Source organism: Anser brachyrhynchus (genome assembly GCF_964034855.1).
Source record: "Anser brachyrhynchus genome assembly, chromosome: 6".
Classification (NCBI taxonomy): Eukaryota; Metazoa; Chordata; class Aves; order Anseriformes; family Anatidae; genus Anser; species Anser brachyrhynchus.
In genome coordinates this window covers 42,541,540-42,567,430 of record NC_137700.1, presented here as the reverse complement: position 1 = coordinate 42,567,430, position 25,891 = coordinate 42,541,540, and the positions used below count along the sequence as shown (strand labels likewise).

General features: G+C 42.7%; 1 protein-coding gene across 1 annotated transcript in view; it reads right to left on the bottom strand.

The window, feature by feature from the left end:
* Positions 1–25,891, bottom strand: part of NPS (neuropeptide S) — a 57,623-nt gene that overhangs the window by 13,323 nt on the left and 18,409 nt on the right. Inside the window, exons 2-5 of the mRNA XM_080596645.1 lie at positions 15,810–24,581; positions 15,005–15,078; positions 13,713–13,794; positions 3,811–11,385 (exon numbers count right to left, since the gene is read on the bottom strand). Of these exons, the coding sequence (XP_080452771.1) occupies positions 11,176–11,385; positions 13,713–13,794; positions 15,005–15,036 (324 nt within the window). The 5' untranslated portion in view covers positions 15,037–15,078; positions 15,810–24,581 and the 3' untranslated portion in view covers positions 3,811–11,175. The remainder of the gene's footprint in view (positions 1–3,810; positions 11,386–13,712; positions 13,795–15,004; positions 15,079–15,809; positions 24,582–25,891) is intronic.

The following is a 25,891-nucleotide window of genomic DNA, read 5'->3' as shown; positions in this document are numbered from 1 at the left end:
AATCCTGAAATTAAATATATATATATATATATATATATATTAAATGGCAAAGCCAAACAAACATGCACAGGATGTATGTCTGGTGCTCAGCTCCTTGCTGCCCCCAGGGCTGGTGTGGACGTGGGGCCCCAGGTCAGGCAGCACCCCCCATCCATGCCGACCCCCGGGTGCCCGGATGGGCGAGCAGCATCGATCCCGGACCCGGAGGGAGCAGAGCGGGGAGCCTGACAGGCAAGCTGGCACGGAATCTTCCTCGCTGCGACTTTGTCAGGATTGATTGATTTTTCTCAGATCGCTTCATTTTTTATGATCTGGCATTTTCCAATGGAAAAATGTTTTCAGAAGATTTCTGGCTAGCCCTGTTCGTATCCCTTTGGGGGTTTGTTTCATTTCTGGCCTTTTTCAATACTTGATGAGTGCACAGTTTCTGCATGGAGTGCAAATGTTTGGAATAAAATTTCCTCCTAAAACCCCCTAGGATGCACATTTCATTAAATTATTCCTTTCTCAAGTTAGAAAACACTGTAAATATTTTTCAGTGAATAAGTGATTGATGTTTCATTCGTCTGAATCTGCCTCCACCTTGGTGTTCTTTCCCTGTGAATATTCCTACGAGCTGGCTGAGCGATCAGAAAAATTAAGCACTGCAGCCAGGAGTGTTTGTGGAAACACATTTTGTTTATTCCCCAAATACTTCTCCATGGTTAAGCAGCCATGATCCCAGGGTGAGACAGAAGCCAGCGTGTGAACTGGTAGTCACACCACAAACAGCCCAGCTGGAAATCCACAGAAATCTGCCGTCAGTCAACAACTTAAAACAAACTCCAAAAATGTGGCAGCAGACAAATCAGAAAAAGGCAGAAAAGAGGACGTGTATGTAAACACAGCCAGAGCTCACACCAAGATTCATGCCTTGTGTTCATTAATCTTTGTTACTTATCCACTGGCATATATTAATTCAAACATTCTTTTTTTTTTTTTAAATAATATTCTTATGGTAAATATTTTGAAGTTGGAAGCCGTAATAGATCCAATATATGTTTATTTTGACTTGTGCATTTTAACAACTGGCATCATAATAGAAAATATTTTGCATTTAGAGCCTAGCTTTTCATGGAGACCACCTTTCCAAACGCCCACAAATTAACACTTTGAGTCGTTTGTTCTTGTACTTCTTTGTTTTGCCTCCTAAAGCATCTTCTGTAGGAACAAGAGTAGGCACAGGACCTGACAGCACTGTGATAGCAAAACTTAACATAGCTGTTTGAAATATCAGAAGCCTTCTGCCAAGTCCTTGCTGGAGCCTGGCCAGTCTGAGCGACGGATCCCTTCCCCAGGTAGCAGGCTGTGACGCTGCTGAGATACGTGCACAACCACATTCCTGACAGACCCGCGTCATCTCATAGGGTTCATCGTATGTTCAACACCAGAAAACCTCAGGGCTTCTTTTCCAAAATTCATTTACCGCAAAGCTGACAGGGAGCAGTGGCGTTGTCACTACGTGCCATCCACTGCCAGCTGACTTCGGTGCCAAAGCAGACCTGAGGACCTACTCGCGCACAGGTTCTCCTCTTGCTCAGACTCGCTCACTGCTAGATGAATATGCCAGCAAAAGAGAATTAGCAAAAGGCCCAGTCCTTGTCTGGAGAAGAATTTTCAAAGCAAAAAGGACTCGAGGCTCAGATTTTGCTTTTATTAGTTCCTGGTGTCTCAGATCCCTTTGATGCTTTTGATATCCGCAGATTTTCAAATGTACCCCCAGCTGGCTTCCTACTCAAAATGCTGCTCAGTTGCAGAATTTATGGCCCATCTTTATTCTCCTCCATAGCCTTCCACTGCATTTCAGCCCCTCTGTTGACGTTAGAGGGCAGTCTTCCATTTTACTGCTTTTTCAAGCGTATTTTAAATAGTGCTTATTGTAATGTGCAGAGCCGCCAGAGCTTTGGCAGGCTAGGGTGAGGGGAGAAATGCATTATAAACAAAGTGATGCCATTTTCATTTAAAAACTACAATTCTGCAAATATATTCTTTTAAATATCACATTTGCATGATCTTTGTATAGCTAGAAGGGTATACAATTTAGAAAATGTAACACACATTAACTGTTTCACGTTGCAATAGCTATCTGCGAGGGCTCTGTGATTTCCCAACAGGACTTGGAATGAATTAATGCAATGCAGCCCTTCCTTGGCATTGCAGGGTACTAAAGTAGAGGTGGCTAAAGGGGACTACTCTGCACCTAAGTTCGGTGATAAATGTTCTCTAAAACCCTATGATCTTTTTAATTTCACTTCAAGAAGCATTTGGAAATCAAAGACCAGCCAAAAAAAAAAAAAAAAAAGTCAAAGACCAGAAGTTGCTGTAAAATTTGTAGGAAATGTATTTCTGAATCAGAGACTAAGAAATGTCTCATAGTCATAAAACCATAAACCATCTATAATGCCATTCCAACATTCAAAGTGGTAATATTCATATATCAAAGCCGAGGTGCTGCTAGCTTCCAACTCTTTTAGGATGGCATTCATCTTTATGACAAAAATAATTATGGAATGCTAACCTGCAGCGACTTCAAACTTGTGCAAGAAAAAAGTACCGCGTCTCCCACCTCCAGCCCCACCAAATTAAAAAAAAATAGGCTTGTGATCATGAAAATGAAGAAAGAGCAAAATATCCATACATCATAGGCTTTTATCTCTTTGGTAATTTTTTTTTTTTCTCTTGGGCAAGTATGTAGTACCAAAAAAAAGTAAGAAAATATCAAATTGCTCACAGATCCAATTTAAGCCTGTCCTCAAGGACAGGTTTATATTTTCTGTCTGTAAGACCCAAGCACGGAAGTAGTCGGCAACCTGCCATCGGTGACATAGGGAGGGTGGGGGACCTTTTTTAGGAAGAGGAGGAATGGCCCCATTTATTTTTCTGCAAGACCCCGCGCCAGGTGCGCTGCCCTCCCACCCTCCCACCCGGGCTCTGCTGGGTTTCTGCCTCTGCAGCACCGCAGCACAAAAATATTCACGGAAAGAGAAGAATCTCTTCACTCTCCCCCACTGACATGAGAAAGTCATTGCTTATTTATGGTAAAATTGAACTGTTTCCTGAAGGTCAAGAATTTTAAAAGTAACTCTCACAAATAAGAGTTTTTCATGCACTCCAAGCCAGCTCCCCGGAGAGCAGTTGTGTTTGCTGTTCCTTGCCAGTTTTGTTCAGTTAGTCAGGAACAAGTGTTTACCTTGCTGTTGTTACCAACCGTTGCTGTATTTAACAAGGCACTGAGAAAAATATAAAACTGTACTGGGGTCATTGAAGAAAAAAAAAAGGCACAAAGCTACTGAAACATCATCTTCTATGACTATTGGTAAAAGCCCCCAATGTTTTCTTGTGTCAAATGTAACAACCTTCAGCCATGAGACCCTTAAAAATGCTGGGGTTTAATGCAGTGTCAGTATAACCATCTAAAATAAAAGATCTTGTATGTAAATAAAAAGTGAAATTGAATATATATTAGCAAAATATCTACATTTATATATAAACTTCTGGTTTTCATTTTAAGGATACAGTGCCTGTGATATTGGGATTTAAGCAGTGTTACAGGCTCAGATGTGCAGACTGTAAATGCCAAAGACGCAGGCTGTGCCAAAACACCTGACTTCATTTTGAGAACTCACCGAAGATAAATGTTACTCATTTCCTTAACACGAGTATGTAATTGACACCTTAATTATTGATCCTAAGGAGTGATTTGTAAAGTTCATAAACCCAAATACACAAATTGTCACAATGCTTTACATGCAAAAGAGCGAACTGTCTCACCTGGCCCTGCCGTGTAGCTCGTTCTCATGTCCCTGCACAGGAAAAGTGTGCGAAGACAACAGGGCATCGCAAAGCACCTGGGTGGCAAAGAATAGTTCAGCGGCAGAAGTTTAGAAAAAAGCCAGCTCGATACAAAAATAGAGAAACTGGTTGATTTTTTTGAAGAGTTTTAGCAAAATTTTTTTTTGGTTTATAAGTATTTTTTCATAGACCAGTTACATCAATTCCACCCACATGGGTCATTTGTCTTCTTTCATTTAAGGTTGTTTAAAGTAATCAACAGATCTCCATGCATCAGTTAGCATACTTCACTATGTTCAGCAATCAGGATTTGGCCTTAAATTGCTCTGTAAGCTCCTACAGTCAATTTTCCTACATTGCCTGAAGTGGCTATAAGGAACCTCATTAATAAATGGACATGATTAGATCACAAAGCCAAAGGTAATCAAAGATAAGAGAGAATATAAATAGTGTATCAAGGGAAGTTTGTTTTCTTCAAACTGTGCTGTTTTATTAAAAGGTGCAGAAATAGAGCACTTGTCATTCCCCTGCACATCGGGAGGGCAGGCAGCACGGCAGCAGAGCCCAGCGCTGCTCTGCGGGTGCTGGTCGCAGCACGCTGGGGTGGCCCCACTTGGCATGGCTTTGGATGCCAAAACTCGAGACTGAGTCAACAACGAGCAGTCCAGCAGCTCGTCCCCTTGACTTACACGCTGCTGCTTTGCATTATGGAGCACTCCAGCCAGCACCAATTGCTGTCTAATTAAATGAATGACTTAGCATCCTTCTTGACGTGCCGTGGTGTCTTGTGCAGCAATAATTTTGCCATATTTTGAATGTGAAAATGAGTTTGAAACTGAGAAACATGAGATGAAGTGGCATTTCACAGGATGCACTTTGCTAGGCATCACTGAGCAGCAAAAAATATGCTCGTGACTGTGCTGCTCCCATCATCCAGGAAGCTAACAAGGTTCACATTGCCAGCAGGAAGGAATAATTTGCAGACCTGGCTAAAACTAAAAAGCGAAAAGACAAGTGGAGTCAAATACATCCCACAGAAAAGGGAAGCCAAAAGGCATGCCTGACCAAGGAGCCTTTTACAGAGCAGACCAGATTCTCTTATCCAAAGCCTGCAGAGGTATAGCAACAGCCCTTATGGCTTCAAACTGGGAACATCTGATATCTTTGACACATCTCGGCGTAGCGGGGACTGTTACCATAAATGCCACTATTATTTTCTTGAAGTCATTTAAGAAGGGCTTCAAGAAAATCATTAACAGAAACACTGGGACTGAGTTCAAAATTAAGACAGCTGAATATATGGGCAGAGAGAAAGTAAATGACTGAATGTGAATCGTGTGCCTAGCTTCCCACCACGGTCAGGTGGGCTCAGCTTGGTACATCCAATGTACTGATGGATTGCGTACAAAGAAATGTGCCGTGCTGGGGAAGGGCCCTCAAACACTGCCACCGTGATGAGCATGAAGCCCTGGTACACAAAACAAACTCAGTCACAGCAGGCTGGTACTGAAATGTTTCATTACCCTGGGTTTCCATTTACTGCAAAAATATTCTAAAACAACACTGCAGAGGATTAACAATGATGTCACTAGCAAAGAGGAACAAATATTACTAAATGTGTTTTTTTCCTCACAAAATTCTCATGTTTATTTTATATGAATACAAAATTTCTATATTTTTAATCAAGACGAGATCCATCATTCCTTTTATTTACTCTGTGATTTTACTTGAAAACAAAGAAAATGGAAGCCCATCACAGACATAACCATCAGCTAACTGTTAGCACACTTTTAATTTAAAAAAAAAAATAAAATAAAAGAGGGAGGACAGAAGTCATTCTAGAACAACGCCCACTTCTGCATTTACATCTCCGTGTTTAGTAATAAATTTTCACCAGCATTCTTTTAGACCTTGGGCTTGCCCAAGAGTCATGCTGCTAATTAGGTCATGGTGGGTGCTAATGGAGACAAGGAGCCAAGCGCAGTGCCCAGCAGAGGCGAGCACAGCACTTGGCCGTGGTTTTGACACGTTGGCAATGTTACGGTCTCCAGATTGAGATACGGTGGGCTAAAGGAGACGGTAGGCACAAGCCAGAGAAATCAATGCGAATGCTTTCTGGGAAGAAAACTCTATTAGTGCACATAGCTCCTGTGAGGTGCTCCGGGGTTGCCATAGAGATTCACCGGGTTTGTTCGACCGAGCACACAAAGCGAACACAAAATGCTCTTACCGTTAACACGCCGAACATCCGATCCTGAGCCCACACTGAAGACTCTCAGTAGCTTCCTGTTGACTTCAGAGAGTTGAGGATGATGTCTCAAGAGCAGCACTTGATAGCTCATTTCTTATCACATCGAGCCCTTTTATGTCCTCTGGAAGGTTCATACTGAAGACATTTAGCAGCTAAGTCTCTGTCGATCGAGCTTTTAAGATATGCTTAATTTTAAGCTTATTCAACCCGATGGCTTCAAATCCAGTATAGTATTAAAAAATAATAATAATCTTTCAATCACCACAAAGGTAGAAAAATTCCCTCTGGCTCTAAGCATCATATGGAACCAAATTGCAGGGTGAGTAGTCTGATGTATAACTCTAACATTATTTTAGTCAACAAGCTACGTGCTTGGTTTGGTGATGCTCACTAACCACCACGTCAGGACAAGACAACGAGCCCACCATGGTCTGTTAAAAATCTAATACTATACTGTTTCACTATTAAATATACATTTAAATATAATGAAACAGTCTGTCAGACTAATAAAAATACTCTTTGACATTTTTTCATCTTTTTCCAAACTCTTTACACGTTTAAGCAGACAGCTCATCAATGACATATTGTATAAATGCTTCACTGTTAGAAGTATTTTTTCGTGATGAATCTTTAAAGTGCCAGAATACCTAATAAGTTAAATTTTGATTTTCTTTATATGACAAATGCTTAATAGTTGTCTTAGAGTCTTTCCGCACTACGATTTTTATCTGTTTTTTTTATTATGGTAATAACAACATCTAATATGCTCTTTCGTATCTGTCTTGTTCTTTCTTAAGGTCAAAATTATATCCAGACTTAAAAGCAGCAAGAGACTTCTTCCTTTCGGTATTTTCAGGCAATAAATTACCATCTTCAGGCAAATAATAGCAAATTAGTAAATCTAAATGGGATATATATACTTTAATATACACTTGGTAATCAGAAAGCCAAGTATTGGTATGCCATTACACCAACTAATTTTCAATCTTGCAAGGAAATTAGATGCTATTACATCAGGCCATCTAATTGTCTTTCTTGCCAATAATCTGTGAAGAAGAATAAATGTTAATTCCTCCTTCGCTCTTCAGACAGATTTTTACTCCCTCGGATTTTATTGGATCTACTTTCACTTCACCTAGTGGAGAACTTCGGCTGCCTCAGTCAAGGCAGGGGTGGCTGGTGGGGCGCAGAGGAGCAGCAGGCGATGGGCACGGCCCTGGGCAACGTGCACGTCCAGCAGTGGGGACAGGGACGGGGCCACAGGACAACGGCCGCCCGGCCCCAGGGGTGGTACAGGCTGGCTGCAGCTCTGCCTGTCTGTCTGTCCCACAGTCATCCCCGCTGCTCCGCACAAGGGTGTTGGGAAATCGTCTTATTTCATTAGAAAAACCTGGGCTGGGTTCAGGGCATCCCTGTGCCAGCCCTCAGGGTGCCCATACCTCCCTTCTCTTCAGCTGCAAGATGCATACTGAAGGCGAGTAAAACCCCAGCTTTGCTTGGGATTGATCTGCTGTGCACCTTACAGCACGACGGGCACAACCAGGAGGCTCTGGGGGTGGCCATCCCATTAGCGGACACTTACGGCCAAAGCCTCCAAATGTGGATCCTAGTGAGAGCAAAGCAGGGTAAAGATCCCTGTGCAGTCAGGGATCCTTCATGTCCTCCAATGCATTTTAATGTGCCTTGCTAAAGGTTGCACGATCACAAAAGAAGAGAAGGAACAGCATTACTAGCCCAAGGCTGATAAAACTGCAACAGTTGCATTTGAACAGGGAGGTGTAAAGGGTGCCCATCGCTCAGCCTCGTCGGGACATGAGCATCTGGCCCTTTTCTTTAGCGGTAACTGGAGTGATGGACGGGGCAGCCAAAACCAGCTCATAAACCTGGGAGCTGGCCTGGCTGGGACAGGCACAGGGCTCCCTGGAGGCTGGGAGGTGCCGAGGGTGCTGCAGGCCTGGGGCAGAGCTCGGGTCCCTTCCCCAGCCCCAGCGCTAGCTCCAGAGGAGGCCACCCTGTTCTGCCTCAGCCCACCTCTGGTTAGCTCCTAAACACCTCCAAAATCTGTCGGTCAGGAGGCTGTTTCTGTGAGGTGACTTGGGGAACATAACTTTGTAACGGAGCAGAAATGACGTGACTTACCGGAGATCCCAGACCAAACTGCTATCAAGGCCTGAGATGGATTGCGGCATTCCCAGCTTGCCGACTTGGCCCTTGGTCCCAAGACAAAACATCATTCTCCTGCCCTCTAACCTGGTTTATCCTTTCTCTTAGTTAAGCAAAGAAAAATAGTAAAGAAAGTCAACAAAATGCCTTTTCAGAGTAATGAATCCCTGTTCTGCAGAGCAGAATCCAATTCATTACAGCATGTTAATCGTGCTGTGGGCCAGCACTTCTGCAGCTTTCCTACTCTCCCATCTGCTCTGAAAAAGACTTCTTATGACACGTTTCCAGTTCCTGTGAGTAAAAGTTAATGTACTCAGCAGTGGCACCCTCAGATCCTTATTTTCTGACAGAGATCGCTGAGGTTACTCTCTGTTCTTTACAAAATAAAGCCACCTTTACAGCTCAGAAAGGAGTTTGGCATTTCGTGTGGAAGGCAGCATCAGTGATACGAGTTTTCAGGTAGTGGCGATGGGGAGATCGGACCACCGATGGCAGCACCGCTTCTGCAAATCAGCTGGGTAATCTGCATTTCTCAGGCTTGCTCTGGGTGATTTAGGTGAATGCAAGACTTACGGCTCTTGGTGGCCTCCTCCTACTGGCTTTTTTTTATATGCAGATCTCTCAAGGTAGAGAGGCTTGTCAGCAAATGACTAAATCATAAATAAGAGGCTTTTTCCTGTAGCCAAGAAGCTGTTTTTCTTGCAGCCCACACTTTCAAACAGGGGGTGAAGGCGTGTGCAAGCACGATACTGGCTCTCTGTCCCTCTTGAGCATACTCTGCTCAAAGGCACTTGCCAAACCTCTATAAACGGGTTGGTCGTAGACCCGCACAATAAACAAAAAGGAAGAGGCTGACTTTCAAAGCTACACATATAGCTCTGGTGGCTTACAGACAACCAAGTTTATCAGATTTTACCAAGGCAGAAACGTATTTCATTAAGCAGAAAAAAAGTTTAGCATAGTGGATGTGAAAGCCAAAAGAGAAAGCTAAATCTGGATTATTTATTTATTATTTTTTTTCCCCCTGAAAAAGGAGCCAGGTGGTGCTGGGAGCTGCGGGGAGCGGGCCAGAGCCCCCAGGTGTCTGCACTGCAGCAAAAAGCCACTGTGCTGCGGAAGGCAGAGACACGCACGGATGGAAATACACACCTTATGTCCGCACAAGGGCATGATTAAATCCCAGTAACTTCTTTTTCTTAAGTAACGAAAAGGAAAGCACACTGCTGTTGGGACCCTGGAGCTGTGCTAGGCACAGCGATCGGCAGCACCTACCCACACGCTGCATGGTCACGGGGCAGGATGCCCACCTAGCCTTCATTTCCACGTGGCCAAACGCGTTAAAACATCGCTTCCTGGGCTGTTCTGGAGAGTTTTCAAGTTAGCAGCTTGCACTGGCAGAACATCTGCCACATCTGAAATCACAGCAGCCAGGAATGAAGGAGGGCAGGTTCCCTGCCACAACTAAACGCCTGCGTGCCGCTGTGTTTGCTGACCTGTGCTTCCTCCCACCCAGACAGCTCACAAGTCAGAATAACTGCATGGGAATAATTGCCACCTAACATTTTCCTTACAGACCTGTAAAGGTCTCTAGGTGCCACTTGACTAAGAGCTGTGAGAGCTGAGTGACCTTGGCGGCAACACAACCCAAAAGGAGTGGAAGTGTTTGAGCAGGTTTTAAAAGCACGATGCTTCAGCCATTTCAGCGTGAACATGCGCAGAGAGGAGCGTGCTTGATCTCCTGCTGTCCAGGAACCCGTAACCACGCTTGCACTGCTCCGCGCTCATGTCGCCTTTCTCCATGGGCTGAGGGGTGCAACATGCAGGAACGGGGATGCTATCAGCGGCGTGGAGTCGATGGTGCCACCTTACCTTATGCTGGGTTGAATAATGATCTCCTGCATTGTGATATTTAATCGGGCAATATTAAAAAGGATCCATATACTTGTTTATTATCTTAGCTTTGAATTCAAAATGCATCGCATGGACACCGCAACATTTTCAAAGCAAGGTTACAGCTCGTAGGAGGAGATAGCCACAAGGTAAAACTCACATGTACGTAACTCAGCAGATGACCTTTCCTGCACACAACACTTACATATTTTCAGACCAAATTACTCTCCTTTTTTTTAATTATTATTCTTAACAGGAAATTTAAAAAGAACGTTGTTAATCACTGCACCACAACTTCAGCTGATGAGCAGAAACCGCATTTGGCTCATCTCATGTTTTTCATGATTTCAGATGTGCATTGCCTACCTAAGTCAATTAATTGAGGCAAAGGGAGCTGCACTGATACCCTGCCTTACAGTGATTTCCCAGGACTCTTCTGGAAATGAGATGACACATATCAAGAGATTATTCCCCGGTAAAGTCATTTTAAATAACTATATTAAAAAGAAACAAGAAGTTACAAGCAGGGCCAGATTCTGTCTTTCACCAGTGGCCCTTCATACCTTTTGGAAATCCGAAATTCGATGTCCTTTAAATGTGCAGTGAGGCTGGCGGGGCAGCTGTCTGCAAGAAAATGGGGTTTGGGACAGGGATGCGGGGCGCAGGTGATGGTAACAATGCCGTAGGTGCTGCAGACAGGCTGCGTGCGCCCTGACAGGCAAAGCACACGGCTATTTTTGTATTAATCAAGAGCAAGCTGATTAAATCTGTAGCTTTACAAAGAAGGGGAATTAACTGAATGAAAACATTCATTTCCATACAAAACTTTATGATACTGTAACTTTGGAAACAAAGCCCGTTCTGAGCAATTCCATCTGCTCCACTTGGCTTGTGCTCTTTGAAATAAACATCTGTTTACAAGATGAAGACACGGGTACATTTGTCTCTGTTAGCTTTATCAGAGAAAAGCACTGAAATGATTTTAAGCACAAAGTTAAGCATCAGATGCTAAAATCAAGAGTATGGTTTGGAACACTTGTTTATGACTTTGCTCTTCGAAAGGAAGTTTTTTTAATTCCTGATCCAACACCATTGCGAAAGGACCGTTTATTGATAGGCATCTCCAGGTAAGGCTTTAAAAGAGCCAGTTCTTCACTCCTGCCCACCTTGGCTAAGCAGCTATTCAGCACGACGAGGCAGTAATCAGATTTTCCATACAGCTGGCAATTCAAATAAAAAGGATTGCTGCTCTGAAGATAAAATATTAAAAAAAAAAAAAGAGAGAGAGAGAAAGAGAGAGAGAAAGAAAAGGAAAGGTAAAATTATGGATTTGTGCAGTTGCCAGGACTTGTTCAGTATAAAAAACAAAGCAGAAACACAAGAACAATTTATGTTTAGAGTGACAGGTATGAACTGCTATTTACTAAGGCTTTGTTGTACTCAAAATCAGATTTTTTTATAGCTTTATAGGAAATGTAACTGATGCATTTCAGGTTTAAAATACTCATACTGTTCATATTATGTTTACCTTATGAAATGGATTGTTTCCCATGGTGTTGACCTGTTGTGACATGCAACACATTTTCCCCAGAGTATCATGCATATTTATTGCCATAAAATGAGATTTTTTTTCAGTTAGCAATGTAACAGCATCTTGTTATCACTTGTGTGAAGTCATTTGGCTTAAATGACAGATAAGAGAAAATGAAAATATCTGTAAAGCAGAAAAAGGACGTAGGAAGCTTTCTAGTAGTTATGACTAGTTCTGGGAGTAGTTAAATTTAATAAAGACAACATAGTAATGGGAATTGTAAAAAGTCTGGATTAAAATCCATACAGATTTAAGAGTACATGTCCTTTTACTGCACTTTACATTATAAAATATAAACAACATTAAAACTTTAAAAAATTCATACTGCATTTAAATTAACATTGAATTTAAACTGAAACATTTCCTAACATGTCTACAGTGGTTATGAGCATCCTTCACCATATCATGATTTACAAGCTTGTTCATTAGCCGCTGAAAAGAGAGGTACTCTCTGCCATCCTTTCTAAGCCTCCCTGTACTGTCTTCTCTGGGAAATGGCTGCATGCAAAACCACCAGGTGAACACCTGCCTTCACCAGAATTGATGGTGAAATTGCCATTAGCTTCACTAAAATTAGTTTTAATTCAGTGTGCTAGTGCCTTTATTAACACTGTTAAGGACTTAGCTTTTTTCTGTTCTGTGCATATAAAAGGTACGTTCTTTATTCTTTCTTCAAGTAAAAGCTTGCTTGAGTCTGGAGCAGATAAACACGCACGGGTTGGTAGTCACTAACCACACTATTTTGCCACTGATTCTTGTTTTCTGTTTCACCCAGACAGAACTTTCTTCCTAACAGGAAGAAATATTGTCTGCAAGAAACAAAGACACAGAGAAGTTCCCTTCTGAGCTTTTAGCTGCTGCCTCACAACCTGTACAGGAACTTACGCTGCTGAATAAATGACTGCTATTTTGACATGCAAGGTATTCATTTATAGTAAATAATTCCACTCACTTTACCTATGATATCATTGACGTAAAGAGATCATTAAGAAACGTGGCTAGTCAGATCAAGCTCTGCCTAACTATCTGTGATCAGAAATGGGAGATGATTCAGCATTTACAGAAGTAAAACCTACAGAGGAAGCAGGAGATGGATAGGTAAAATTTAACGGGAACTTCACATCCATAAACTAAACAGCCGCATGAGTAGCCAGTGTTTCTGCCAGAGACCTATCTCCTTAATGAAAAGATAATGATTCAAAAAACACACCGGAGGAGACCCAGAAACCTGAACCATGACTCCAAGAGCTGATTTTACAGCAGTAAAGAAACAAGGTGTCTAAACAAGACTTTGTCCAAAGCAGGAATATTGGATGTCATTTGAAATAAAATATCCCATCCTACACTGGCGAAGTCTCAAATGGCGATTATCTGGTTTGACCATCAGTCTGTCATACTACCTGGTCAAGATCAGAAACCGAGAGAATATTAGGGTTATTTATTTCAAATAACATGCTCACTTTGGTTTTATAGGCTGTTCAGCTTTCTTGAGTAATTCAGCCAAAGTTGTGTTACTGATTCTATAGAATAATTTTTCATAACTTTATATAAGACATTCTCCTTTACCTGCATATGCTATTAATAACAATGACTAATATATCTACTGACTTTTAAGCTGCCTTTCAGCAAATGGAATAAATATACATATGCTATTGTACCTATTGGATGTTGACAAAGAATTGAGATGAAATCGGGAGGAGATTATGTTTTTCGCTTTTCAACATATTTCAACTTCAGCAGAAGTTCTCCACTCTCCACATTAAATACACAACAGATTTCTCACATGATTATTTTAGAAATTTGCATATTTTATAAGCAACTAAAGCAAAATGAGCTATATTCCATGAAAAATAGATAATATTTAGTCAATAGCTTTAATACAAAAAGCTTCTTTCATTTAGTAAAAAATTAAACCAACAACTAAAAAAAAGATATTTAAAAGAAATGAAACATCCATTCTTCGAGTAAGTAGGGAGCACGACTTACCATGGAAGGGACAATTGGGTAACCCGAGCACACAAACATCGCTGAGATCCAAAGGATGAAAAGAAGGTTTAACCTGCACAGACTTCAAAGATAAACTGTGGTCAGATATAATTTAAAACAAAATCAAGCAAAGCTCTGTACGTACATTTAAACACATGAACACTATATTTTTGCCAAAACCAAAGTAAACTGCTGTATTTTTACCTGATCATTTTTTACTCAGGAGTGTGTATGTATATACATGCAGTTATGCTACCAATTCCTCACATATCCTTTCAGCTCTTTCTTAGATGACCATTTTATACCAGAGTTCAGGAGTGAAAATGTCATCAAAGCTGATTTTATTATGACTAATTGGTCCTTGTTTGGCCTTTTCTTCTTGTTAAATGGGAAAATGGCAAGAGCACACATTCAGCTGCCATTATGAAACTACCAATTGATTTCATTTAAAGTGTTCCATGAAAATGTCTTTCAAGTGGGTTTACTGTTAAGTCTGTATCGTCATAGCAAATATGGTCAAAGGTCTAAAGATTTCAAAAATATATTTCAAGATTTTTTACTGCTTCCAATACATCATATTAAGACCTTGTAAAGTCTGGCTGCAAGAGAAAAATAGTAAAAGTGCACTTAAATAGAAATATTCTTCAAAGAATGTTGTTATAATCAGAGCAGCTACAATACTTAGCACAATAAATTGCAATAAATATAGCTTTTTTCTTTTTTTTTTTACATGCTTATTTTTAGCTTTTAATTTTCAACTGTTTAGCAATTTTAAACTGTTTTACTTGGAACTGAAGTTCTTTGGATATTAATTTCTTCTCTTGCATACAGACATATATTAGACTATGCTAAGTTTAAAGTCTTCTGTAGGATTAAAAAATTCCAATAATCTCCATCAATCAAGCAAATGTTTAGTGTCTAAGAGCATTGTATGTTACTGCAATAAAATTAGGAGTAGCACAGTTTTTTACGGGATCCCATGGTTTATTTATACAGGGTGCTGGAAAAGCAGTAAGAGTCCCACAAATTCTCTGAATGTTAATCTAAATAGGTGAGGGAATGCTGAAAAAAAAAATAAATTCAATTTTTTTCCCTTCAAATGAAAATGCTAGAGATCTTTTTTGTCGACAGTCACCCAGTGTTACAGACATACTCGCCAGTGACTCAGCAGCATTGAATGTTGTGTTTCTTTCAGTGTTTACACTGAAAAATCAATGTACAAGGGCTCCAGATGGGAACTCTGTGAGAGTCTTCAGGGAGACCTGAGCTTTTATAAATTACAGCAACTTTACCTGGAACATTCAGTCTCCTGATGTAGCTGCATTTAATTCTAGGAAGTACGAAGCAGTAAGGTCTTCAGATAAAGCTGGAAGAAATGTAGTGGCATTTAAGAGCCTTTAACACTGCTTACAGAAAAAAAAAGTCATAATTTGATCTGAGGTTGTGGTTGAATATATTTTCATTATCACTGTATATGGAGGTGTTGATCGTGCCACTGGTTTGCATAATCCAACGATTCTTACATTTTTAAAAGTACATGTTTATCGTTGCTGGCAAAGTGTTTCAGGACCTACTACAGAAATGTAAAATGAAATTAGCCTGATTTAAACACCACAGTAAGCAAACCATAGAGAGAACATTTGACTATTTGCATATTCAGTATGTGTTCTCTTATTCAGAGAGAAAATCCTTTTGTTTGAATTGGACTTCCAGTCCCAACTCGTACGGGACCTCCAACTCCAACCGATAAGCGGATTAGCCCATGTTTCTGCTGCAAAGAAAAGCTCTTCATGTTGGATTCTGTTTGAGAAAAGTTTAGCATCCCCTTTCATTGTACCCGCATCTAGTTTAACTCCATTTTAATACAAAATTAACCTTCCCACAACATTTGTGAAAAAGAAGGACAAGAATAACCTTGTGATTAAAGTTTAGGATTTCTAGGTTCAGCATGGAGCTGTACCTCAGACTCTTTGGGTAACATTTGGTGCATTACTAACTTTTAAAATTTATTTTATTTTATTTTATTTATTATTATTATTTTTTTTAATCATGAGTTCTTTGAGTTCCAGGCTCCTGGTCTGTACCTCCTATGCCCACCTTTATTTCATCCCTATGTTTTGGGCCTCATTTCTAGCTCACAAGCTTTGGACATGAGATGTGCCCCGAGCCTGTCTCTGTGGGTTCCTTCAGCATGAGGAGATGGCAAGCAGACAACTGAGCGGGGCCATCCAGCAGCTCCCAGGGGACACCAAGGAGATGGGCACCTCCACCATAGGCTACGTGGGCCTGAAGAGCAGGCAGTGCTGTGGGCCATGGAGCACAGACGCAGGTTACTGAAACCTCAATGTGGGAAGACAGTTCTTGTGTGACTTTCTGAAAGAACGAGAAAAAAACCTATCAGATACGCTCATTAAGGATGTTTCACACAGAGGGTGGCAAAGGGAAAGATGGTCACGTGGTAGCGAATCTCCATTGCAAAATAAATCACATCTGGCCTGGGAACCAGGAAGAAATCTATAGTTAATCTGAGGGTTTAAAAGTATTTCATTCATGCTCATGTGATAAATGTTCACTATAAGGTCTTTTTTAGCAAAATTCTCCAGATTGCTTTCTGTTACCGATTCTGCTTAAAAGCCAGGAAAGTCTCCTGAGACAGACTCCTGTCCTTAGGACCTGACTCTAAGAGGGGACAGGGAAGTAATATTTCTTTTTTCCCCCAAAAAATAGAAGAGCAGATTTCAGATTTTCAAAGGCTCTGACCAGCTGGGCGACCACAAACTGCTTTCACAAAAGGCAGATGGAGATTTCAGCTGTGTGAGTACGAGTCATTGAGAAGTTACCAACCCAGCACCGGGCTCGAGGGATGCGTCTGCTCCTGAGACACACACAGTGGTGGCATTATCTGGACAGAGTGAGGAGTCGAGATCTTGCAGATGAGACACACAAAGTGGCATTTGCTGGACAGAGTGAGGAGTCAAGACCTCGCACATGCTTCTAGCTTTGAGTTTATCTAGGTATTTGGGATGCAATTTAATGCACCACAGCTGTGATTTGCATGCATGAAGCATATGTGGAAATTTAGATGCGTTCAAGATATTCCCACTTCAGGTTTCGATGAATCAGGTTTAACAGAGCAAGTGGCAATTGACATTTCTGTCTTCCGCTTTGCCTGCAGTGCACCCGGTCTGAGGCCTTACCTCAGGTAAGGTTCACTGATAGATATCATAGGTCACATGAATCATTAAGAAACATACTAAAAACTTCCAGCATCCATAAAATTTGCATTTTCTGAGCATAAATTAGCAGCGATATCTTCTACTTCCCTGCAAAGCCAACAACAATCACCTCTATCTTCCTACTCGATCTACTAAAAGAACCGTGTATTGCATCTCTGTGTTGCTCTCCTTTTGTTTCTGTATAGAAAACATATGAAACACAGCACAAAGCGTGTGGGTAAGCCCACTGTGCTTATCCAACTTAATAAGGTCAATAGATCTATAAGCTTTAGAAACTGATACTTCTCTCCTGCATCACAGCAGTAAATCTGAAGTGTTTAAACTGGCATCGCATGCCTTTGCTAAGGGATCAAAATAATAAAAATGAAAGAGTACACCAAAGACTGTCTGCGGGGCCCATTAATATAACCCCAAACATCGTAAAACCACAGTAGGACAGCAGTCTGAGTAAGGGCAGGGTGCTAAATCTTCTTGTTCCCCTGTAGGATGTCCGCAGCGAAACCACAGCCTGGCTTTGTTTGGGAAACGCTGCTTGGAAATTTTACTCCAAGCTCAAAGTTTTCCTTGCTTTCAAGAATATCGAGAAACCAAAGAGCCAGGCTGGTTTGCTTTGAGATCATAGCAAGGTGCAAAATGGAAATTAATCATACTCACAGGCTATAAATCTGTTTCTGACTCGGTGATAATAGAAAATCCCAGCAAGACGCAAAGACAGAGGAAAAACAGAATTCAGAAGGCGCGTTTACTCCTTTGGCTGTGAGTGCTGTGTTCTCACCATTGCTATGCATCTCACAAGGGGACGCAACCAAACCCATCGCCTGCACCACCGAGCAGGTCTTGTCCGCAGAGGAGCTAAAAAGTTTCCACAGACCACACTCGGGTGTTTCTGCGCAGTTCCCTGCCGTGACTGTCCCTAACCCTTCAAATCCGGTTGTGCTCCAGAACGAGCCAGTCCCAAGCTGGCGGGTTATGGGGCTGAGGCCTGGGGGATAGAAAGGGACCTGGATCCTGAACTACTGTGAGCAGGGCCAACAGCAGCAGTGCGCGGATGTCGGTGCCGCGGCTTGTGGAAGGTGGGGGACTGCACTGCAGTCTGCAGGGCAAAGTCTCACCACAGCCCGAGCTTCTTATGAACGGAGACGCTCCCACGCTGAGCCATGGTACGGCAGCCCCTGCCTAACAGATGCACGGCTACCCTTTAAAACCAAATTTTCCACACGATTCCACTCAGAGTAAACCTACCTCAGCAATGGGTAAGGCTCCAGCAATGCGCCTTCTGACACACAGGTTTTTTTCTATGAGGAGAAAAAGAAAATCAAAAAGGCATTAAAGCAAGGATCAGCGCTGGCACTCCCACTCCCTAACAGCGCTTTGGTCTGCTTGCTTTGCACGGACAGGTGCTCGGGAGGTGTGCAGAGAGCAAGCAGTGGTAGACTACTCGAGAAGCATGGTGGAAGATTTACGGGCATGGAGATAATAGGCACCTCAGGTCTTTCTGGCCACACGACTTCGGAGCATTCTGCACCATCAGAGCTGTGCACGCCTCTGTCACAGCAAAAGGGATAAAGCTGCAGCCTGGTCCCCCATGCCAGAAGTAGAAATTATCTGTAAAGTCACATTTTCAATCCCACCTCAGACAGGAACTCTTGGCTGCGTCACAGTCACCATCCTCAGTATTTTAAAGTCTAAATCATCATCTATATTTATATTCTTTTTCCTGGTTACAGTTGAAGTACACAGAGATGATGTGGGCAGAGACGGCATGAGTTTCCTTACCCGGCTCTGACGGTCCCCCCTTCCCAGCACGGGGCAGAGCTGCCAATGACATCAAATTGCAGTGATGTTAACCTGAGCCTGCAATGCCGAACGTCATCGCCTCCCAGAGACAGCAGCAAACAGCACCTTGCGAGCACTCTCCCAAATGCACAAATGTCCCCTTCACTTCTGCTGATGCTGCCACCTTCACGCTTTCTGTGGGAAATGACAAGAAACGCGTGGCAGAAAAATATTTCCGATTTATAAATGATCTTGCATTTTTTGTCAGATACCTTAGCATGCCTTCAGAAAAAGAATCTGCATGAAGTGCAACAACACAAAAAGCAAGCTCTCGCTGTTCTGTATGCACCATCACCAAATGTTAAAGTCATTTGATAATTTATCTGGAGGAAAAAAAAAAAAAAAAGCAGAGCAGACAAAACTTGCTCAACCCATTAAGGAGAGACTCAGCAACTGAAAACTGGCAGTAATTAGCATTTTTGCTGTGCTTATTTGTGCATGCCAATGTAATTTATGCATTCGGAAATTTCTCAAATAGATCCTGCAGGAAGTTGCTGCCTAAGAAAAGATGTCAGTGCTGAGCTAAAAAGACACCTGTCAAAGCCGAAACCCAATTTCTGTTCAGATGCAACAAAGATCTCGATGATCTGAGAAAGTATGAATAGTTGTTGAAGTAGAAGCAAGAATGAGAAAAAGGCCTAGAAAGACCAGAAAAAGGCAACGTTTTTTTTTTTTAGCAGCAGCGAGAAGAAAAGGCTGTAGGAAGTTCTGATGTGATTTAAGAAGAGATCAAACTTTAAAGGGATCAAACTTTAAAGGAATCAAGGAAAGCTACTATAAATAGTATAAATAGTTCTGAATAGGGAAAAGGAGTTAGGTGGCTTTGAAGGCCATAATTTTTTATGTATCTGATTGCACTCAGATATTTTTTGCAGTCAGATATTCCAATCATTTTTTTTTATTATTATTGTTATTATTTCAATGCTAAAACACCAAAAGAACATTTTGGCTCAAGCAAACATGCATATTTTGGTCTACAGAATATCAACACAAAACCATTTGTTCTGCTCTCTCAGTCCTTGGGATGCCATGCAGACGAGCAGCATGTCACTTGGGAATGGAGAGAAGGCAGTGACATAGGGCTAAAGTTGGTCACCGCAGAGCAGTTAACCCAGTGAAATAATTGTGGTTGGGAGACAAGAAGTGGGACGCAAACCTGCAGGGCTAACACAGCTGCCAGGTCAGGGAGCCCAGAGGACACCAAAAGGCTCTCCAGGACTCTCACCTTCTCCTGGCTGGACGGGAAGGGCTGAACTGCTCACACCTGGGCACGTTTTACACGGACCAGAGGGACCTTTAGGATGGAAAACAGGTCAGCTGGATGCAAAACATCCGTCAGTGGTCTCACTGCCTCTACAATCAGTCCTGGTCTTCTGTCAGCTGGGGGAAAAGCAACATTACCTCTATTTCAGCACAGAACTATGAGAAAATTTCCAGTTCACAACTCAGGAGTGGCTCCTTTCCTTCTGAACAGGCAATGTTTGTGATGAAGGAGTCTCAGCTGCTCCTCAGATTAGCTCTTGGCATTTGTGGAGAAGGGTAGGAAGCTAGTTTAAAGCCATAATATGAGACCTGAAGTACCTTTAGGGAATAAGTGGCGGTATCTGGAACAGCAGTAGGACATGAGACACACCTTTTCTCAAAAACTCAGAGCATTTTCCTTGTTTTTTATGCTCTTCTTACTCTGCTATTTTCTTTCTACTTGTCTGCACTATTTTCCTTCTACTTGTCTCTGCCACTAAAATAAACAAGAGCATTACAGACTCTTTTGAGGAACCATCCTTGTCTGCAAAAGCCCTTTGATAGGAATGGTCTCTTCTGTAACGACCTACTAAACTGAAAACAAATAGGCGCTAGAGCAAGCTTCATATTGTGAACACGCTGCACTTTCAGAATTGCTGGTAGGAAAATAAAACCCAACTACTCTGCTGCCTTGCTCGAGCAAGGTGGCACCCAGGGGAAGGAGGGGACAACACTGAGAGCTGGCAGCTTGGGGCCTCCCAGGCATCAGTACCGCTTGGTACCTCCACGACTGACGGCAAGGAGCTTCACTGCTTGCAAAACACCAGCCCTGGATCATCACTTGGTGACTATTGCTGCTTACAAAGGTCCTCAAGTAGGGCAGAGCTAGTGCTGCTGTAATGCCGTCGGTCCCAAGCTGACGTGTTTTGTTGGAACATAAGCTGCCAGGGATCCTGATTGCCCCTCATGTTCTCCCCCTCTTATAAGCGGCTTCATCTGAAAATACCACATGCCAGAAGACAGAAGTTTCAGCTTTCTTGCTGAAAACCTGTGGCAGCTGATTGGATTTTTTTGTGCTCTGTGCAAGCCTTTCTCCATGCTTAATAATGATTTAGCACATGACTCCACAACTCCTCGAGAATTCACTTCTGCCTCCTTTATTCCTCTATCACTTGCATTAGTACCTAATCTATCAGCCTCATCTGCCTGCCTGTCTTCACCTTGTGAATCCCCCTTTTAACATCAGGGTCTTCAGGTCTGCTTCTGCTAACCACAGCTGCTAACTTTAGAGGTAATCAACTGCTACTTCTTAATCAAGCGTAAACACAAAATCCAACATTTGGAAAGGAAATACAACCTCACTCTCCAGGGAACAGTAAAGGCCACAAATGATGAGGATCAGGATTGTTCTCTGTGGAGAAGACATTACATATTATCTAACTACTCACTGCAGGAAAAGTGTTGAAGGCAGGGCATGAAAAGGACATCTCAATTCAGCGTGGTTCTATATTGACTGTCAGAAGCAACCAGGTAGTCCACAAAAAAAACCCCGTGACTCTTTTCCTTCCAAAGGGTTTGCCTGCTGACAGCCACTTTCATTTGAGCTGTAGAAGTTCATGCTTTTAAGCCCAATTCCCAGCACACAAGTACAATGAAAAAAAATTTCCAATGGACTTCAGCATTGCGCTTTTCAATAAAGACTGAACAAGTCCTAACCATGAGGAGTGAAGATATGCAGGGTATAACTTTCAAAGGGATTTAAAGCCTCTTTTTAACAGCAGGAAGCAACTGGCAGCTAAAGAACTCAGCCACACGGCAGGAAGGAGTACGCCTGGATTCACATTTTGTGGAAGCACCACATGCGTTACCCACTCGGTCCTGACCACTGGATAACCACGTGAGGGTGGCAGGATGGCTGAGAGACCATCTCGGCAGGGTTTATGGGCACAGGGACAGCGCCCAGGGGACGAGGTGCTGCAGCAAGCCCTGTCCCCACCATCCCGGGGCTCCAGCACCGGGCTCCAGCCACCGTGTGGACCTGCCCTCCTTCAACACTTCATGAGATCCGAGGTGCTCCACACTTGTACGACGAGTTATACACAAGGGATGAAGAAAGGGAAGCTCATGTAGTTCCCATTCTCTTTACCGCAGCAGGAACAGCAGGACTACATTACATATAAGAGATCCCTTGAAACTCAAATAACCCTCCAGTTCTCTGCCTTGCCAAACTTCATAACATCAGCATTATCTAAGCCAACAGGACAGGAGCTAAAAATACCGCGATTCAACTCTTTGCAAGGTTCTGATATAAGGGCAGAGTCTCTTAACACGTGCTCTTTGGAAGTGTGGAAGCTTCTGGCCTTAGGGCATGCCTAGACTGCACGCACACTAGGCTAGCTTGAATGCTGATAACTGCGCATCAAAGACGTGGCCAAAAGGTGCAACCCGAAGGTTCCCATATCCCTGGAACGATTCACAGTTCAGCACTACTCTGCTTACTCGGTGCACATCTGAGTCGATGTGTGGGCTTTCTGTACCAAATCACACACCATAATCCTAAACCACGTCAAACTACTTTGCCGTCCCTGCAGATCTCACACAGCAGGATCTGACTATTTCTGTTCCAAATGTCAGAGACGGGAAACACAGAGCCTGATAACAGATTTCCCCAGGCTATTCGCTAACCTACAACCTCTCCCGTAGACCCACTGACACGCTTGGGGTGGCGTGGCAGGCAGGGGTGGGGACGGCTTGGGAAGAAGGGCACGCAGTGCTCGCGCAGGCCTCGTGCTCTCCAATACCCTTCTGAGGTCAGCCCCATTTTCTGAGACAATGAAAGCAGCACAATAAAGCGATTCTCACTTTTCTGACTTTAGCCACGTGGGATTTGCGTCGCTGACTTTCCTCGGTGGGGAAGGAGCAGCTCCAGGCCCCCTCCGGGCCGAGCGCTGCCTCCCACGGCGCTCACAGAAGCTGTCGCCCATTCGGTGTGAGGCGGCAGGTTGCAAGCCTCTTGCCAACCCAAGCAGCCGTGCTGGCCGATTTCAGGCCCACAAGCGCCCTAACCTTCAAGAGGACATTTCCCAAATGGGTTCAAGCCATATTCGTGCTTTTAACCTGCACAAAGCCTGGACAGGCGCGTCTGCTGATTGCAGGCTGCCCGGCACGGGGGGAAGCTGGCCAGGCAAAGCCCGCGCCCTGCTGTGGATGAAGATGTTACAGTTGCCTGGGAAACCACTCCATGGGATCACTCAAATGTATTCTATATGTTTGCCTTCAGATACAACATTATCACCTTGTCTGTGAGCGGCGTCAGGAGAAAATCCTGACATGGGATAAACTTAGATGGCAACCTGCAAAAATCAGTTAACTCTTTTGTGGTATTAGCTGAAATTTCACAGCGCTAGACCTAGTATAAAGTGCTTCGTTGTCCAGCACCAACCAAATCTGCCCTGAAAGAGTAAAGGTGAATTGCAGCTAAAGCATCTAATTCTGCAGGAAAGGACACAAAGTTGAAATCTGCTGGTATATAACTAACAGCTGAAAGAGCTGGCTCAGGTGAGACAAGGAAGCTATAATGAAAGGAGATGATGGGATTATTCAGGGTCTGAGAACATTTATCTAGATTCATTGTTTGCAAATTTGTATATATATATTTTTAATGATTTTAAGTAAGAATACATTAAATACTTACAGAAGTCAGCGCCAGCAGCAGTCAGGTAGCCACAAACCAGGCACAGATAAATAAATGGTTGGGTACTCCCCTTTCCCAAGGTTTCTTCCAGTACCACAAATTGGTATTCATGCCATCACACACACAATCCCAGAGACTTCATGGTGAAGAAACTCAAACTATCGCAGAAACAGTAAGAGCTGGCAAATGCTGGTTTGGGGGGAAATGGGTTTAGTAGCAAGCAGGGAGGAGTAAGGAAATAAGGTTAGATGGCATTTTATTACAACACAAAAAGCCAACAAGCCAAAACAGGACTCTGCTGTGTCTAAACATGGTGGGGGTATGAGGCAGGTTGTAGAGCAGAAAAAGCAAGAAAGAAGAACAGTCTGTTCCTCAGAACTTCGTATTTCTGGCAGGAGTTTAACTTAAGAATCCAATACAATTTCACTGCTTGCTTACCTTCAGTGAAAAAAAAAAAAAAAAAAAGACCACAAACAACACTGTGTTTTAATTTGTCCTGTGGGTGTAGTCAGTTCTTAAGTTAAAATCCAAGCTTAATATCTTCTGCTCATAATTTAGGTCACAGGCTGGGAAGCGACACAGGAAATACAGAGAAATGTCAAGCTTTGCAATAGACACTAAAATTCCATTTTGTGCTTGAGGCTCCCAGGGCATCAATTGCACACAGTCCTCTCTGCTGAAAGAGCCAATTCTTGCAGCCAAAAAGGAGGCTGAAATCCCTACAGGATTTAAAACCGGCGTTACCAGGCCCCTGCTAGGGTCTGCCTTCAATCTCCGAGGCTGCTCAACCAGCTAAGGTCAGCAAAGCGTCTGTTCTCTTCTTACCTCGAATGCTCCGTGCCCTGTAGTCAGCTTAAAAACCTGCAGAAAAGGAGAGGTGCACAGCCTGGAGCCGCGTGGCAGCAGCCAGGAGGGCTCTCTCACACCGTTTTGCTATTGCACAAGGGTCAAACAGGCGCGAATCGGGATGTTAAGGGAATTATTGGGACCATGTAGTTAACATGCACGGAAAATGGAAGAAAAGGTTTAAATAGCAGATTGCAATAATAGCCTGCGTGTGCATACATATTGTTTTTTTGTTTGTTTGTCTTCCTTTCTTTTCTCTTAGTCTTTGGCTTGTGTTCCTGTCCTCCACTTAAATTAAACAACAAACACAAAACAAAAACCTCCTTCCACTATTGCCTCCGTTACACAAATTGCAAGGTTATGTTCAGTATTTCAGCTACGGCACTGTATATCACCAGAATTACATACACCGTTATCATTCATTGCTGTGTGACTCTGTGCAGCTTATTATGCTCATACTCATATAAACTTAATTACATTGCACAAGGTAATAAACTCCACATGCTGGAGGATGTATCTTTCTTTTTATATTTATTAAACTGTGTTTATACACATTTTTACTAATTTATATTACATCTTTCTTGTTAAATATAACAGCAAAATATAATTGAGTCTCCCATTCCTAATGTTGATTTTTATTGCTAACATATACATGCATAAATTGGTGTACATCAGAAAATCAGCTGGAGTCTTAGGAAAACGCAGCACTACTCTAAGTCGGACCTGTAAGGTTTTTGCTAGGTTCCTATCAGACCTGTGTGGAGATTGTTCACTTCAGTTAACATGCTACTAAAAACACAGTCAAGTCCTTCAAAACTGCATAACGTAATTAGACTTCCAATAAATTGTGTGCAATTGATTCATAGCAAAACTACATGGATTTTAAGTATGAGTGATTTTTACTGTATAACTACATTTTTACTATTTCAGTTCTCATTTGATTTGACTAAGGTTTTACCTAAGCATGTTTCAGGAGAAAATGTTAGAAACAATCATACTGATTATTTTTTTTTTTAGTTTACATCCAATGATACTGGGAAGAACACACTGTTTCATGTGTCCCAATTAGAAACCAGGGAAGGGAAGGGAAGGGAAGGGAAGGGAAGGGAAGGGAAGGGAAGGGAAGGGAAGGGAAGGGAAGGGAAGGGAAGGGAAGGGAAGGGAAGGGAAGGGAAGGGAAGGGAAGGGAAGGGAAGGGAAGGGAAGGGAAGGGAAGGGAAGGGAAGGGAAGGGAAGGGAAGGGAAGGGAAGGGAAGGGAAGGGAAGGGAAGGGAAGGGAAGGGAAGGGAAGGGAAGGGAAGGGAAGGGAAGGGAAGGGAAGGGAA